The following is an 18,757-nucleotide window of genomic DNA, read 5'->3' as shown; positions in this document are numbered from 1 at the left end:
TCACAACAGCTACAAAACCCCACACATTACAGTTCTCTGCAGTTCTATGACATGCAGTTAAGGGAGTTTCTGCTCAGCTATGGCAACTAATGTTCATTTTCTGAAATCCATCTGCTTGGCAGTTCTCATGATAGCTTCGAAACTCTGATGTAGTTCATCGATTGTATCTGCCTCTGTTGTCAATGCAAAAGAGAAAAGAAAAAAAATGCATAACTTCGAACAGCTGCTTAGTCAGCTTTCACGCAGATTAATTACCCCTAAGGGTGAGGGAGGAAATGTTGCCGGAGAGGATTGGGAAGAAGAGACAAATGGAAAAACTAGAATACAAGGACAAACTTGTAGATAATATTTGTCCCTACCTAAAACAACAGTTAACAAAGTTAAGAGCTCTATAGCTTATTTTGTATGTTAGAAAAAATGTGATACAATGCAACAACATCAGTTCCATTTTTAGGAGAAACAACATAAAATATTTAGTATTTTTATGTGTCCCTCGGCTGTTTGTTTTTATTGATGAAATGGTATATTTGGTTGCTAAAGATACAGATAAGTAGTTGCGGCTTGCTATGCAATATGGAAAATGTCTGGAATTAGATCCAGGGTACAGATGAGTGCAGGAAAAGAAAGTGAAGTATGAAAACATATTTCTAGCTCCAGATTATGATTAATATCCCATGGTTGACGAGTGTTATCGAATATTTTTTTTATAATTATCCATCCATCCATCCTATATGACTGATCACTGTTGAAATATAGTGAACTTTTATATTTATACTTGGGCTACAATGGGCTAAACAAGGACTAAGAAATCTGGAAACTGAGTCTGGAAAAGTATGGCATTTTGACATCCTACACATCCTGGCATCTGAGATACCAAGGAACAAGCCCTTGTTCACTTATTTTGTCCCCATCTTCTGCTGGTTAGCAAAACTGTAGTAATACTGAGAAACTTGCAGTTTCTGTAGGCAATGTGTCTAATCAGCTAAATCACAGCAAGTTTTTTTATGATATTATTGTGTTTCATTTAAGGATAATGCAAACAGCACAGCTCCCTTTATGTTTATTGCACTGTTACTATCCTGCTTACTGCAGTTCTAGAGACAAACTGTCTTCAGCTGCTCATATAATGAGGCAATTCAGAGTATACACTGAGCAGTGTACACACTGACCAAATCATTATAACAGCTAGTTATTGGGGGGGCAGCATTCAAATCAGGTACACCAATGAACCTACTCTGCATGTCTTCTTAGACTAGAGGGAAGAAAAGTCAAGCAGCTTGGGGCAGAACAGGAAGATTCATAAGAGCTAGCTGACCAGCTGGATTAAACCTTCCAGCTGTGAGATACCAGTGCTAACCACTGCTTCACTGTGCAGCCCCATTACATAATTTATTCAAAACTCAAAGCATGGGTGTTTAAAGATTTTTAGTTAAAAGCACAAGATAAACAAAAATATTCACCAAAACTGAAACTACAGAAGCTTCTTTATGGCTTTGTCACTTAAATACGCCATGCATTTTGTCGAAAAAGAATGAGACACTTGGTCTATGAGCCATCGCCTATAACCAAATATTACTATCTGTGCCGCACACACCTCATATTATTCAAATATTTTAATTGATGTTCTCCACATGAAGAGATTCTGATGTTTAAAAGTAAAATCAGAGGAGAGTATATACTTTATAAATACTGTGCTTCTCGCTTTTTCTGTCACATAGTACATAACCAACCATAAGCAACCTCAGTTTACAATGTATGAACCACAGATAGCTGTGGTGGGAACCCTAAAACACAGAGCCAATTGATTGGAGCATTCTTTGCTAACTTTCTTTCATTTTTATATATCACGTTTATACATATCTAGCCTTGAAAAAGTATTCATACCCCTTGAACTTTTTATTTTGGTCATGTTACAACCACAAACACCAATATATTTTGTTGGGATTTTAAGGGATTAGACCAACACAAAGTAGTGCATAATTAGAACATTAGGGAGCAGACAGCATCATGATGACCAAGGAACACAAAGTAGGTCAGGGCAAAATTAATGGAGAAGTTAGGTTAAATTATAGTATCCCAACCGTGTGCTCTTCATAGATTTAGCCTTTGTTGAATACTGACAAGAAGGCCATTGTGGTCATGTGGTAGAAGGTGTTTTGGTCAAATGAGGCCAACATGCAAACTACCGTCCCCAAGGTGGGACATGGTGGAGGCATCATCATGCTGTGGAGATGATTTTCTTTAGTAGGACCAGAAAAGCTGGAAGTTGGTCCGAGTTGGTGGGAAGGTGGTTAGAATCCCCTACGGGACATCCCTGCAAGAGGCTGGAAATGCAATGGTCTAAGCATATTTATGAGTTAGAAGCTAAATACAATTGAGAATCTGTGGCTTGAGTTGAAAATTGATATTTACAGACATTCTCAATCCAATCTGACAACGCTTGAGCTAGTTTTCAAAGAAGGATGGGTAGAATTTTCAGTCTCTAAATATGCAAAGCTGATGGAGACATACGCAAAAGGATTTGCAGCCATAATTGCAGTGAAAGGTGGTTCCACAAAGCATTGATTCAAAAAGGCAGCATAAAAATGTAGGCCATACTATCTAGATTTTTTTGATCTAGATAGTATTATTATAGTATTATAATTTTACAAGAATGTATTATTTACCTCTAATTTACCAGTGCACTATTCTGTTAGTCTGTCTCATAAAGTCCTTATACTCACTCTGTTGAAAATGTATGACAAAGTAGATAAAATTATTATATATTTTTTTGGAAAAAGAAAATTTTTCTGAGAAATGGCTTCATTTTATATTTCAATTTATATTAATATTGCCTTTAATCTACCTAGTACATAGTTGCTGTGGTTTGACAGTCCCTTAGTGCCCTCTGTTGTTCATTTACATACCGAGCAGAGCCTAGTGCACAAAGCAGAAGTAAGTCAACACCATATTTTTTCCTCAGTATTTGCTTTGTCTAAGTGACAGCATGGCCTCTGGTGTGTGTCTTATTTTCAAAGGTTTTATACCCATTTTCTAACCACAGTCTCCACATGCAATGAAACACAGTTCTTTATTGTCATTAAACAGCTCTACATGGCTCCAGGAACCAGCTGTGAAAGTTTTCAGCTTTGCTGCTGCTGCTGGTCTTGGTCAGTGTGGAGGGCAAAGCAGAGTGAGGTAGAAAATGGCAAAAGAAACTTGAAGAAATTACTATTTAAAGCAAAAAGTTGCCTTTTACTACCAAATAAAACATATATATGCTGCCTTGCAAAAGGGTTTATTCGGCCTAAGCTTTTGCAAATGTATTACAATCACCAATTTCACTGAATTTTCTTGGGGATTGTATGTGACAGACCAACACAAAGTAGTACACAGTAGTACAAAGTAATATGATACATAAATTTCAGCCCCACTAAGCAAATATGTTTTGTAAAACCACTGCAATTACAGCTGCAAGACTTCTGGGGTTTGTTTCTCCTAGCTTTGCATATGAAAAGGCTTACATTTGGCCAATTTCTTTGCAAAATAGCTCAAGCACAGTCTGATCTGATGACTTTGATCTAAACAATTCCTTGTGCCTCTAGCTGTGTATTTAGGGATGTTGTCCTGCTGGAAGGCGAAGTCAATTCCAGCCTCTCACAGGTTTTCTTTCAGGTTTACATTATAAAATCTTTTGCAAAGTACTGTATTTCCTACCTGGTTGTAGTGTTGTCAAATACAATTCCATTCTGCATAATCAAGATTAAATTAAATGTCTGGTTTGATTTAAACAGAAACACTTTCTTTGATTCCTTTCCCTGCTTAAAAGGCCTATTATTAAATAATAATTTCTCTTACATTTTGTGATTGTTCAGCATCCTTTTATTGGGCTCCTCGGTCCATGATTGTACCAAAAACCCAGCACTTTTGAAAAAGGTTAAAAGATAGTCAAATGGGATTTTAATTTTAACTTTTTCTGCTTTAGTTGTTTGCTAAATTTACAGTACAACAGTGACTACAATATAAAAAAACAACAACAAAGATCTCAATTCTTCAGACACTTGTGTCGAGAATCTAAATCTAATCAGTTGTTTCCTTAACTTGTTTTGGGGGACATGGATGAGCTGTAAATGGTAGATGGGCTGTCACAAAATGGAACCTGCATAAAAAATTTTAATCTCCAACCAAATGCAATTATTAGTCTTGAGAACAATACATTTTTTCTAATGTTTAGACTATAGCAACATAAGGCATAAAGCTGTCATGTCTGAAGTTTCAACTTATGACGGTCACAAGTATAGCAAAATTGATATTTGAAATTACTAAAAAGCTGAAATTTTTTTTTTCCTGTCTTTAAATTACCGACTCCAATTCCAACTTCACCAGCTCCAAAATGCGAAACTCTCTTTTCCTCTTTTATATATGATTGTTTAATCATAGCAAAAGAAAGGCAAAGTTCTCTGCCGCATATTTTAGTGTGTTACCCAAATCTCTTCAACTTCACAGCATCCCAACTGTGTCGAAAACAGCCATGAAACTTTATAGCAGTCTGCATTATTAAAGGAGGGTAATAAAGACCACATGATTAATATCACAAGTGATTGCAGATAGCATCCCTAACAGCAGTAACCCTAGAACTGAATCAATAGTTTTAAGTTTATGTTAGTGTATTAAAAAAGCATACATATAAAAACATTTACAATTCACATTCCTTGTAAATGTTTAAAAAGATTTGAATTAGTTTATTTTCTGTATCCTCTAGTCTCCATGATATGATGCTGCAACGAAGACATACAGCTGATACTAATTAGGCTTCATAAGGCCAATTTGGCTTCCTAAGCAGCACTGGGAATACAATTCACCAACAGAACTGGCTGCAAAAGACAAGCAAAAAGAACCTGGCACAGAATTACCAAACTATGCTCCTTCCTCTATCAGTACAGAGACAAAAAGCATTCACACAGAATAGAAGCTCACACTTTCCCTGATGAGAGGGAATAAAGCATATATCTACAACACACAGACATACGTGCACAAGACTGTCCCGGAAGATTGATGAAAGAGATGAGAAGAGGATACACGGTGAGCCTCAAGGACTGGATAAATATTGACCTGAAAGAATGAAGTTTGTCACAGTACATAAAAAGGGTTATACACCCATACACACACACACAGTAACATCCATGCCCTCGAAGAACCCCTCAGCCTGTAAACCTCACCCACACCTTCTACTGTTCAACTGCACATTTTAACGAAACCAGGAATCAATATTTTACAGAAACCTGAGACTTTGCTCCAAGGAAAGGAGTATGAATAATGAAGGTGGTGAGTGTGTGTTTTGCTGATTTGTGCCATTGTCTATATAAGAGTGCAAGTGTGGTTATACTAACTTTTTTCATCAGGTACACAGCTGAATTTCAACACCCTTCTAGACAAAATCCCAAAAGGCTAAAGTATTGCATTTTTCTTCTGTTGGCCTAAAGGGAAGTAGTTGGTGTATCATTAAATCGAAAATGGAAAAAAGCAGATAAGATCTTTTTTTCCTGAAGGTTTCTGAACAAAAAAATGTTTATCAGTGTAAGCAGAATAAGATTTCCAGACTCAGTTAGAGAAAGCATTTTCCCATCTTTCTTTCAAGTGAGCAAGGCTATGCATTGGTAAAAAAAAGCTTCTGTGTCTTATTGAGGTAAACTGAGACCACTATCTTTTCAAACTGCGTGAGGTAAAAGTTCAAGGATGTTTACTCACCAGTCACTTTATTAGGCACAACTGTTTGTTTGTTTGTTACCACAATTAGCAAATCACCTGTTTACACAGCAGCAACTTAGTCTTAGGCATCTAGATGCAGTGAAAATGACTTGCTGACGTTCAAAGTGAGCATCAATACAGGGAGGGAGGGAGATTTAAACCACTTTGAATGTTGCATTTTTGTTACCATCTCTATCATCTATTTCAAACCTGGTAAATGAAATACCTTTTCTGAACCTACAACACGTTGGACTTTGAAGCAGAGGATCTACAGCAGAAGATGGCTGCGGTTATTTAAGAACAGGAAAATGAGGCTATAGTTTAGAAAAGACCACCAAAACAGAACAATAACAGATTAGAAAAATGTTGCCTGTTCCGATAAGTCTCGATTTCAACTGCCACATATTTTTTTCATACGCTTTTGGCCCCTTGGTACCAGTTGAGCAATGTTTAAATTCAAAGGCCTGTTTGAGTACTGTTGCTGACTATGTCCATCCATGTATGACCACAGCGTACTCATATAATGGGGTGATTCTAACAGGTTCATGAACCAAGTCAAAAGGACCAAATTATCTCCAACTGGTTTCTTGAACATAACGAGGTCACTGTTACTCCATTCACCCCCAGTCACCAGATCTCAATCCAATAAAGCATCTTTGGGATGTGGTGGTATGGGAGGTTCTCAACCAATATTTGGGGTTAGGGTTAGTCCAATTAAATTTTCACATTTGAAGTTTTTCTTAAAGAAAACCTTTTTAGCAATTATGACAAAATATTTATTTTTTTCTTGCCGCTCCTTCTTAGCACAGAAGCTCAGCTAATCCGCTGAAGTCTGAGTTTGTTGTGTTGAGAAGGCACAGCTCGTCCGTTTTGTTTGCCAGGGAGTGAACATTTATGGAGAGCCCAGTGTACTTGTACATTTCCCCTGTCTGTGCTTCTGGTAAATTCCAAGGAGAGTTGTTCAAATAGGTTGAGGCCAGTCAAGTTTCTCCACACCAATGTTTATACACCTGCAGCCATGGAAGTGATTGGAACACCAGAATTCATTGGACCCAATACTTTTGGCAATTTAGTGTATATTCTTTGTTTTTTAAATATGTTCATTGAACATGTTATCTGTGTTGTATATTTGAGTTTTTCCTTTAATCCCAATCAATTGTATTGCTAAACAGTAGCACGTTTTCCACAAGTTTTCCCATAAAAACAAAATGTAACATTTAACAGAAGAGACGAGAGAAAAGTACATTTTCTCATTTTAAAAACAAATGGGATGGGTTTCATGTTACATTTTATTTCACGTTCATAACAGCAAGGAGAAAAATGCATAAAAAATACATCAGATTCAATTTCCTTAACAGTACATAAAACCCACAAAAGAACAAAATTAATTATAAAAACCTGTAATGGGGTTTAAATTAATACTAAGCAGAGCCAACTTCTGAGCACAGAATCAGAAGGGAAATTGATACTGCTTTGTTTATGCGGATTTTGACACCTCCATTCAGCCCTCATAAACGAGACGCATCAATAGTAAAAGTTCTTGCTCTGTTGTTCAGAGGAGACTCAAATTTAAACTGATTAATATGATTTATTTTTAGTTCTTCCATGTTTGTGCAGTCATTGTTGGTGTATAGACATATTGTGTCCAAAATCTGCAGCCAAGCAATGGCACAATAAGATGTAACAACACAGATTTCACTTGTACAGAAAAACGTCACCAGTTACTCCCGATGCTTTGTTAAAGGCATGTTTTAACTAGTAGGCCTCCAATCAGAGCTCTTTCAAAACATTAGTGGATTGTTTACATTATTTTTTTCTTCTTTTTCATACTTCTCTCTTGTTTTATAGTGCTCTTCTGGAAGATTTCTTAACTTCTGAGCAGCCTAAAATAGAAACACATCAAGAGTTGATTTTCAGACAGCCTAATAAATGCAGAAAGAGAAAGCCAGTTTTAGAAAATCAAATAAAATCAAAGTATTTTTTATGCCAAGTGTTACCACCGTGAACAGTGGAATTTAACAATTAGAGGGAATGGTTGATTTTAAAAGGTCATGACCATTTAGTTCCCTGAATCACCATGTTTTCTGTTACTAAGTCTTCAGTTGGTCAAAACAGTGCCTTGCGAAAGTATTCGGCCCTCTTGAACTTTTCAACCTCTTGCCACATTTCAGGCTTCAAACATAAAGATATTGAATTGTAATTTTTTGTGAAGAATCAACAAGTGGGACACAATCATGAAGTGGAATGAAATTAATTAGATGTGTCAAACATTTTTAACAAATAAAAAACTGAAAAGTGGGGCGTGCAATATTATTCGGCCCCCTTGCGTTAATACTTTGTAGCGCCACCCTTTGCTGCAATTACAGCTGCAAGTCGCTTGGGGTATGTCTCTATCAGTTTTACACATCGAGAGTCTGAAATTCTTGCCCATTCTTCCTTGCAAAACAGCTGGAGCTCAGTGAGGTTGGATGGAGAGCGTTTGTGAACAGCAGTCTTCAGTTCTTTCCACAGATTCTCGATTGGATTCAGGGATGGACTTTGACTTGGCCATTCCAACACCTGGATACGTTTATTTGTGAACCATTCCATTGTAGATTTGGCTTTATGTTTTGGATCATTGTCTTGTTGGAAGATAAATCTCCGTCCCAGTCACAGGTCTCTTGCAGACTCCAATAGGTTTTCTTCCAGAATGGTCCTGTGTTTGGCCCCATCCATCTTCCCATCAATTTTGACCATCTTCCCTGTCCCTGCTGACAAAAAGCAGGCCCAAACCATGATGCTGCCACCACCATGTTTGACAGTGGGAATGGTGTGTTCAGGGTGATGAGCTGTGTTGCTTTTACACCAAACATATCGTTTTGCATTGTGGGCAAACAGTTCGATTTTGGTTTCATCTGACCAGAGCACCTTCTTCCACATGTTTGGTGTGTCTCCCAGGTGTCTTGTGGCAAACTTTAAACGAGACTTTTTATGGATATCTTTGATAAATGGTTTTCTTCTTGCCACTTTTCCATAAAGGCCAGATTTGTGCACTGTACGACTAATTGTTGTCCTATGGACAGACTCTCCCACCTCAGCTGTAGATCTCTGCAGTTCATCCAGAGTGATCATGGGCCTCTTGGCTGCATCTCTGATCAGTCTTCTCCTTGTTTGAGATGAAGGTTTAGAGGGACGGCCGGGTCTTGGTAGATTTGCAGTGGTCTGATACTCCTTCCATTTCAATAGGATTGCTTGCACAGTGCTCCTTGGGATGTTTAAAGCTTGGGAAATCTTTTTGTATCCAAATCCAGCTTTAAACTTCTCCACAACAGTATCTCGGACCTGCCTGGTGTGTTCCTTGGTCTTCATGATGCTTTCTGCACTTTGAACAGAACCCTGAGACTATTACAGAGCAGGTGCATTTATATGGAGACTTGATTACACACAGGTGGATTCTATTTATCATCATCAGTCTTTTGGGACAACATTGGATCATTCAGAGATCCTCACTGAACTTCTGGAGTGTGTTTGCTGCACTGAAAGTAAAGGGGACAAATAATATTGCGCATCCCACTTTTCAGTGTTTTATTTGTTAAAAAAGTTTTACACATCCCATAAATTTCATTCCACTTCACAATTGTGTCCCACTTGTTGTTGATTCTTCACAAAAAATTTGAATTTTATATCTTTATGTTTGAAGCCTGAAATGTGGCAAGAGGATGACCAGTTCAAGGGGGCCGAATAGTTTCGCAAGGCACTGTATTTAGATCCCTTAAACATTTCCGCGCTTTGGGACATTTCAACCACAAATTTTATTTTATTTTACTGGAATTCTATGTGTTAGACCAACATAAAGTGTTGCATAATTGTGAAATGAAGGGAAAATTATACATGGTGTCAATAAACCCTTCGCTCCCTAAATTAATGGACACTGCTTTCTAGAACCACCTTTCGCTGCACTTACAGCTGCAGGTCTTTTCAGATATGTCTCTACCAGCTTTGCACATGTAGAGAAATACAAAATGCATTAATTCGTATTTAGAAAATAGCTTAAGCTCTGAAGGAGAGCATCTGTGAACATAATTTGTCAGGTATTGATACAGATTTTCAATTTGAAAACGGTCTGGACTTCGATTATACCATACTAACACATGAATAGATTTTATTCTAATCTCATCCATAGACTAGTAGCTCTAGCTACATGTTTTGGGTGCCCTCTTAAAGACAAATCTCTGCTCAAGTCTCAAACCGTTCACAGCCTCTAACAGGTTTTCTTACAGGCTTGTATTCAGCTCACAGCTATCATCCCATCAACTCAGAGCAACGTCTATGTTCGGCAGCATGATGCTGGTGCCACCAATATTTACAGTGGGGGTGATGTGTTCAGGGTTTTAGTGCTGTGTTGGTTTTCATCCACACATAGCCTTTTGTTTGTAGGCTACAAAGCCCAACTTTGATCTCATATGACCAAAGCACGTTTTTGTACTTGTTTGCTGTGCCACCTACATAGCTTGTGCCGAGCTGCAAAGAAACGTTTTATGCCACTCTTTGCACAATGCCTTTCTTTAGGTCAAACCTCCACAGAGGTCAGATTTGTCAAGTGCATAACTAATAGTTATCCTAAGGACAGATTCACCCAACTAAGCTAAGGATCTCTGCAGCTCCTCCTGAATTACCATGGACCTCTTGGCTCCTTCTTTGACTAATACTATCCTCTCCTGGCCTTTCAGTTTAGATAAACAGCCAATCTTTGGAAGGTTTGCAGTTGTGCCATACCCTTTCCATGTTCAGATGAAGGATTGATCGAAGCTCTGTGAGATGTTTAAAGCTTGGAATATTGTTTTATAATATAATCCTGCTTTAAACTTCTCCACAACTTTATTCCTGACCTGTCTGCTGTGTCTTCATGATGCTGTTTGTTCAGTAATGTTATGCAATGTTGGGCTATAGTATAAAAGCTGTATTTATCCAGAAATTATATTGAACACAGGTTCTTTTTAAATTTGTGGCTGTAATGTGGCAAATTGTTGAAATGTTCAAGAGGTATGAAAACTTTTGCAAGGCACTGTATGCATCCCTATGTGTATTGCAGAATACACAATACATGCTGGTTGTTGTACAATGCAAGTCTGTTACCTGTTCTGGAGTTAGATCCCTTTGCTCCTGGGCAAGCATCTCGTACCCCACCATGAACTTTTTAACTGTGGCTGAACGCAGCAGAGGGGGATAGTAATGAGCATGAAGCTGCCAGTGAGAGTTGTCTTCTTTTAAATGAGGGCCAGTTGGGGCTCCTGAGGAACAAACAGAAGAGAGAAAAAAAGGGAGACATAAGACTGGCCTCACGTCAGTTACAGGCTTTGTTCATACCAACTGCTGGCTCTTAAGCTTATTGAGATGGACTGAGGTTGCCTTAAAACTAACCCCTAACTTCTACAGACATCTAATATGATTTATCATCAAATATTATCATAAATAGTTGGTTCATTCATGTAGACAGCTTTGAAGGATCCAAACCACCTAGAGTGAGGATTGGGTTTAGGAATTAAAATGCCATATCAAAAATGGCAGCTGTGGTCTTCAACTATTGCTGAGGTATGGCACATTAATATTTTAATGAAACAGTTTGTGGGGAACTTCACAGTAGTAAGCAGGTTAGACATTCACTTTTAAAATAAAATATGAAGTTAAGACTTTAATAGGAACATCTTAATGGAAGACTAATATGTGCCTTGGCCTAAAGCATATTTTAGTTTCAGGACAATTTTCTATGTCTATAGACTACTTTACATTAAACATAAACAGGTAGTAAGCAAATTTACTCAGAGTTTCTGCTAGCTGTAACAGCACCTTTTATATAATACTGGTCTTAAAATGACTTAAAGGTAAGTGCAATATGAATTAAACTTAAAAATAAATAAAATAAATAAAAAATAAAAAACAGCGAAAGAACAAATGTGCAGATTTTTAATATAACTGTAAGTGCAAATGGACTTCCTCTCTTATTTTTTAAGATATTTCATCCAAAAGGGTTCTTCAAGAACCGAAGAGAGGCAAAACTAGTTTCTTGAAGACAAAACATGTTCAAGAAACAAGAAACAATCCAGTTGCCTTCCACTTAGACACAGGATTGTCATGTTCTGGATGACTGAGAATCTACACCAGAGTAACATATCATAATGTTAGTATTTTTTTTAAAGTCTGAACTTAAAAAATAAGACCCTGATTGTTCGGGTTCAGGTGGTGCCGGCACTAGTTTGGGCTGGTGCTGGGGAGGTCTGTCTGTCTCAATCCCGGAATGAAAGGGCCCCCCTCCTGGATCCGGGGGCTGGTTGCCCCTCTGGAGTATCAGTACCTGGACCTGGGAGTATAGAGAATGTATGGGGAGTGTTAGTGAGTGCGCGACGTCCATTGTTGTGTGTCTTTACGTTGGTTGTGAGGGTTTTTGGGTGTACGCATGAGGGTGGGAATGTGTGATTGTGACTGTGTGCGCCTGTTTCTGTGTAAGGTTAGGTCTTGAGCTGCTCCTTGTCCTGGATCAGCTTAGACACCCATCAAATGTGGGGCCTATTTCCTCCCTGCCACACTCCCTGCCGGTGGTCGGTGTCTCTGCCCGCTGGTGTACTGGTGGTTCTCGATGTCCGGAGCAGGATGATTTGGTGTGTGCTAGCTCACTCCCGTTAGCTGCTTGCCAGGGCCTAGCCCCCCCCCCCGACTCTGTCAGACCTCTGCTTGGGGATGATGTGCCCCAGCTTTTTGGGTCTCTGGATCCATGGCTGGATCTGCTCTGGCGTAGACGGCTGCTGGCTGGGCCTGTGGACTCGTCGCTGCAGCTCCCTGGGTCTTCTGCACTGTGGATGCTGGGTGGTTCCCCTAGGACAGTTTTCCTCCGTGTTTGTCCAAAAGGCATTTATATTGTCCATGTAGGCTGCTGCAAATTTCAGTGAAGTTGGAAGATGTACATTTCGGACTAAGGGCTTGAACATTTCGCTAGGTGAAAGTACAGGTGGTTGAAATGTGGAGACAATTGGGTGGACACAAGAGGAAAGTGATCCCAAGCTTGCATCAACACTTGTTTTTAAAAGACTAAAAAAGAGGCTAAGATTCTGAAATAGCCCTGACCTCAGCTTCAATGAAAATGTGTGCACTGTGCTTAAAGCGGGGTCTGAGCAAGGAAACCAAACAATTGTGATGAACCCTACAAACCCTTCCTTCTTCAAGAAGAGTGGTGAAATGTCCAAACAGTGTTAATGCCAAAAGCTTGTTGATGGTGACCATAGTGGTAAAGGGCATATAAATTGCACATGTTTATTCTCTTAGTCCTTGAACGGTCCTACCAGACCCTGATGTCCACTATTTGTAATTACATTATTAATAATAAATAAAGCTATCCATATATTAGTGGGAGTATATGTATATATTTGAGCCTGTATCTATAATTTTGATCCCATTTCAATGAGATAAAATCCACAATAAATTCAAACCTGTCCACCCAATTCTTGTTTTAAAAATGATTAAAGGTGTTGCATAATTACACCACCCCCAAAAAAGAATGGTTCCAATGACACATTAAAAGGCCAAAAATTAATATGGGAATCAAACTTCTAACTAGACCTGCACAATTTACTTTCCTGCAGTCTGGCTACGAACAATTAATTATTTCAAATAAATTCTTACCAAAACAGAAGCTTTGTACTGGCACACAGAGATGACTGAATGAAAGTGGTTAGAAGACACCAAGTTTGCTGTTGTAGCTGTTAGCTGTTGTAGTAATATTAAATATGAGGGTGGATATTGTTGCAAAAATGAATGCTCTTCTTTGTAGCAGACACCATTATTATTCTAGGTTCTACCTTTTTTCAAACGGAATGACATACCTCAATCTTTTCAGACCTTTCACTTTGACATCCTTTTGTGATAGGAAGTCATCTGATCAATCGCCAGGTGAGAGTGATTGTTCACCAGCAGACAATTGTTTGGTTTACTTTTCATCTTTGCAACTACATTAAATGCTAATTTCAGAGGGTCATGAAAGAAGATTTATGTTCACTAATTTGCAACAATAGCATTTAAATATCTTTTGTTCCCTTACACTGATCCAATGAAAATGATCAGCAGAGTAAAAGCAGCAGTATATCTCTCTTAAAACACAATGAAAGTAAAAGAAAATCCCGGGAGACAGTAAAGAAAGCGTTTTCTCTCGTGTCCATTTACTGACATTGGGGACTAATCAAACACAGATAAAGGAGGCTGAGGAGCAACATAAAAGAAACTAATTGATAAAGAAAGAAGGAACAAAGACAAGCCTGAAGCAGACAGATAAAGAATGAACACAGATAGACACTTCCATTAGAAGACAATTACCCAGTTTTAAATTATCTGGGTTTGTTTGTACATGCATGCGTATTAAGGCATGAGTGTGTTTCCCTAGACAGTCGATCATCAATTACTGCAGTAACCAGTGTGACAGAGAGAACCTCCCTGCATGTGAAAGGTGTCAGGAAATAGCAATTGCTCTCCAGAAACAACATTTGAACAAAAGCCCAGTTTTCAAATTAGCATTCTGTGAAAGATCCTGCTCTTTTGAATAATAAAGTTTACTGCCTCAAAGGTCAAATGTCATTGATAGGACATTTAACTCAGTATTGTTTAAAAAGTTCAAAAGATTATGTAAGGCTTATCTGTCCAAAAGTTTAAGATGAAGTGGAGGTTGACCTTTTAAGAAGATAATGATCCAAAACACAAAAGGAAATTCTTTTTATGGCTTAATAATTAAATAATGGAGCGCTTTAGAAACGCTAGTTTTAAAAGGACGGAACATCCAAAAGGTTCAGTCAGTTGTTGCCAGAAAGTGAACAAATGTTCAAAATGCACAGAAAAGGGCATTTCAACGATTTTTTAAATGGAGGAACAGTAGATTTATTAAAAACATGGTTGATTAATTGGGTGAACAAGATGCTTTTCTTATTAAGTTATTAAGACTGATCAGTAGGTATTACTACTATCCTACCAAAAAACAGTCCTATGGCCCCTTCCAAAAAAGTGAAAGAGCTAAATGTAGAAGTGGGTCAGGTCTACCTTCTGTGGAAAGAAAGAATCAAGATAACTCAGATACAGGTAGCCAAATCAGCAAATATTGTATAAAAGGAAAGCTGCAGAACTAATTTGATGTGTGCTTGTGACGTAAACATCGAATCTGTACCTAAACACAAGGATTCACCACCTCCTTCAGCAGGTTAATGGGTGGAGCCCAGGTTGTTCTAACCATGCCAACTGTGCACAACAGTCTAGTAATAAAAGTCATTTAAAAAGTGAAACCAAATACCCAACAGACAAAGAGCATGGCTTATCAAAAAAGACAAAAACAGTGTTTGTGGGAGACTGCTCTTGTGCAGCTGACCTAAAAGTAGTTTTGGTACACGTCCATATATGTTGGCAAATTCCTAGGAGTTGGTCAAGCTGGACATGGAAAAGCAAATCGAGGTCCTAATGAGACCATAATGACAGCAAAGTTTGTGTGTGGACATGGGGGAAGGTCCAAGTATGATAAGCATACCTCTCCTAAGCTTTAATCCATGACTTTCCCAAAACACTGTAACTCCTGTGACATAATTTGTGGCTTTGAGTCTTAAACAACTAAACAGAATATGAGATTAAAACTAAAAAACTTGTCCAAAGATCACTAGATGCAAGTTTAAACCAAGATTTCTTTTTCATTTTTGATATCTGATTGAAGGAAAGAAAGTAGAGCTAAGCATGTGTCCTTCTCATGCCTTCTGCCTTTTCAGCCAAACCACAGTTAGCATAGGACTTTATCATCTTTCCTTTAACCAACTACCTTTCATGTCGGCTAGTTTGCTGGGAGCAGGTTTCTTTAAAAAAAATAAAGACGAAAGAAGAAAGTTAAGAGCTGTGTAAAATCCACCTAGGCGGTGAGATTTAAAAAAGGTACGGCTACATTTTCTCAAACTTATATGGGATGACATGAACACGTCTCTTCAAAAATTGCCTCCATGAGAGGTTTTAAATGTGTCTGAGTTATCACTTGTCTGTGAGCCTGTGGACTAAAACAGGGTTCTATCCAACCTTATATGTTAGTTATGAGTCACATGATGTTCACATACCATTTTCAACAAGACTGTTAATGGAAAATGAAAAGGACCATGAAATACCCCTAATTCAGACTCTGCTACTCTCCATAAGAAATAGTTGTCAAAAAAGGTCGACAAGTTTAATGCCATATAGTCAACTACGGCCACATCATGGCAGCAAGGTATGGTAAACAGCAGGGCTAATTTAAAATATCAAATAAACACATAAAATTCCCAGACAATTATAAGATAAATAGGATTATTTAAATGATTATACAATAAAACCACATAAGGTATCACCACATAAATCTTTAGTTAGAAACATTCTCAAGACTAACTTCACTATAAAATCATCAGTATCCTGTTATTCAAACCAGGAGACCAAATCAAGATATCTCACTGAGAGATTTAAGCTTCAAAACTGATAAGACAGTGTCTCTTGACTTAGTAATACATGAACATGTCTACGCCTAGAATACCCAGTCTGGCACATTGGATAGACTATTTGATCATGTCCAATTTCAAAAAGTTTCTTATGCACATGCATTCATCACACACCCAATTTATGTCAGATATACGATCCAGTATGCAAGACTGGGATTGGACATGTGTTGCGTAGTGAGTCAGTGTAAGAAATGTTACTCTGACGTGCACTCTGGTGTATATTCCTAAATGACTAAGTGACTATTCTTTTCTTTTCTTTTCTTTTCGTCAAAGTTCTTGTAAGGAAATCTTAATCAGAAGGTCAGAACTCAAAGAAAACTAGAAATGTACAATATCCAGTAAAAGCCTGATTCATGCATCTCTAATCATATTTAATTTAACAAACAATGAAACTTAGGTAATGAAACTACAGCACTTATGCAAGTACATAAGTAATCACGATGTTAATGTATTTCCCAACATAAAACTGAAAAAGGTCAAAGCAGCTCTCCCCTTTTTCGGACACTTTATTATTCAAATATGTTCAAGAACAAGTAGTAGATTCAGTCTCTGCACCGCTGCTTGATTTGCGGTAAAAGTCTGAAATTACACCACAAGTGAGTGCCCTTTACATGTGAGACCTCCTGTTTTACATAAGAGAGAGCTTTCTTAATGCATCAAATATCCCAGTGTGTCTGGGTGTGCATTGAAGTGGTAATACAGTGAGTATGAGGGTGACATCAAAGATGAGAGGGTTCTCATATAATTTATTAGGGCAGCGTTGATTGAAATGCAACAAGGGTTATCCAACCCCTGAAAGATGTACGCTGCACCCTAACTCATATCTTTCCATGACATCTGACGGGTAAATACATATTCATATGTGATGCTTGTGTTGCGTGATGGCTGCTTTTGCAAAATTATCTTTGAGTGAAGACTGATGAAACATGAGGATGAAGAGAGAAATCCTCCTCATGTTAAACTATATTGATCTGACATTGTTTGTGCATATCTTATGATAATTGATGAGGGGAGAAAATAATATGAGGGAAACAAATAACAAATAAAAAGAAGCTGATGGGAAAACAAGACCAAGATGATTTGAAAGAAATAATTTCTGCTGCTTGTGTAGCTAAAATAACAGCTGGATATGAAGAGTATGGAGAAGTGGAGCTGAAGGATTTTGAGCTGAAAACCTGCAGGGCATAACTGCCACAAATTTAAAACACCTTTTTTGTTTGATCATCTTTCTCCTGGTTAATTTCATAGCATTGGAGGTACTTTCAAATAGTAGCTGTAAAAAAAAAAAAACTCCCTCACAGTATTGATTATAATAACAGATGAACGTGCTCTCTAAGGCTACTGTATATGGTTCACTTTTGAAGTTTCAATTAAAGTCAGGGAAGCCACCTAAAGTCGGCCTGTTATGGTTGTTGCTGCAAATCTGCAAATCAGATTCACTGATCCGTCCAAAAAAAATAAAAATCACATATTTAATTTGTAACAGATCTTTTTAGCAGTCTGTTAAATTATTTTTAAAACGACCAAAAAGCAGATAGTTTAGATAGTTTCTTGATTCTATTTGTCTTACCGTGCCAGCCCATCGAGTATGGGAAAGAAACTTCAAAGAGGTTGTCGTACTTGGTCAGTAGTTGCTTCATAATGGCTGCCAGACCTGACAAACACCAAGACAGGCACAGAAAAAATAAAAATTAAAAAAATAAGGAATTTGAATTGGAAGAGCAAATAATATTGCACAAAAGGAGTAGCAAGGAATAAACTTTCATGTTATCAGATACATTAGTCTGACCATACTATGTGTGGAAATAAAAGTTTAAACAGACCATCAGATTAAGAGACGTAATTGACAAAATGTCACAAATACATGTTAATAATAAATAAGTTATAGTACCCCATACTTGATCAAGATAATATTCTTAACCCGGTGGTTAACATGAACACAGGGGTCTGATCTTTTACCTACAAAAAAATGCTTCGCTCTAGGCCTCTTATCCCATGCAAACTGTACCGTAGAATCTCCAGGATATGAATTGTTTTATAACATCAAAGTGCAGTATTTAGAAGAATCGTCTCTTAATATTTACTTGGTAATTCAGAAGTCTACAAAAAATGGAAATAATCAATTAATAGTAACCTAAAATATTGACTTAATGTTAAACTTGGGGTTATAGCGTTCTAGGATTTCCTTCGTTCACCTCTGGAACATTGCCAAAAGTAGAAATATCCTGTCCAGGTGACACTAAAGAACTAGTCAATGCATTTGTTTCTTTAAGGCTGGACTATTGTAATTCTTTAATACCAGGAAGTCCACAAAATGCAGTTAAAAGCCTTCGGTGGATCCAAAATGCTGCAGCAAAAGGTTTGATGAAAATTAAAAAGAGAGATTATTTTTGTCCTATTTTAGCTTCCCTTCATTGTCTCCCTGTTAAATCCTGAATATAATTACAAATGATCCTTTTCACATGTAAAGCCCTTAATAATCAAGCTCCATCATGTATCAGAGATCTGATTGTTCTGTA

At 37.7% G+C, this 18,757-nt stretch overlaps 1 protein-coding gene across 3 annotated transcripts in view; it reads right to left on the bottom strand.

The window, feature by feature from the left end:
* Positions 1 to 6,998: 6,998 nt before the first annotated feature.
* galt (galactose-1-phosphate uridylyltransferase) overlaps positions 6,999 to 18,757 on the bottom strand; it is a 56,216-nt gene continuing 44,457 nt past the window's right edge. For all 3 annotated transcript variants that reach the window (XM_047373401.1, XM_047373400.1, XM_047373402.1), the window contains 3 exons: positions 17,809 to 17,892; positions 10,843 to 10,997; positions 6,999 to 7,610 (listed from right to left, as the gene is read on the bottom strand). In XM_047373401.1, the coding sequence (XP_047229357.1) occupies positions 7,509 to 7,610; positions 10,843 to 10,997; positions 17,809 to 17,892 (341 nt within the window). In that variant the 3' untranslated portion in view covers positions 6,999 to 7,508. The remainder of the gene's footprint in view (positions 7,611 to 10,842; positions 10,998 to 17,808; positions 17,893 to 18,757) is intronic.

This window comes from Girardinichthys multiradiatus, chromosome 8, assembly GCF_021462225.1.
Source record: "Girardinichthys multiradiatus isolate DD_20200921_A chromosome 8, DD_fGirMul_XY1, whole genome shotgun sequence".
Lineage (NCBI taxonomy): Eukaryota > Metazoa > Chordata > Actinopteri > Cyprinodontiformes > Goodeidae > Girardinichthys > Girardinichthys multiradiatus.
The sequence above is the reverse complement of the archived record's forward strand: the minus strand, read 5'-3'. Positions and strand labels throughout refer to the sequence as shown.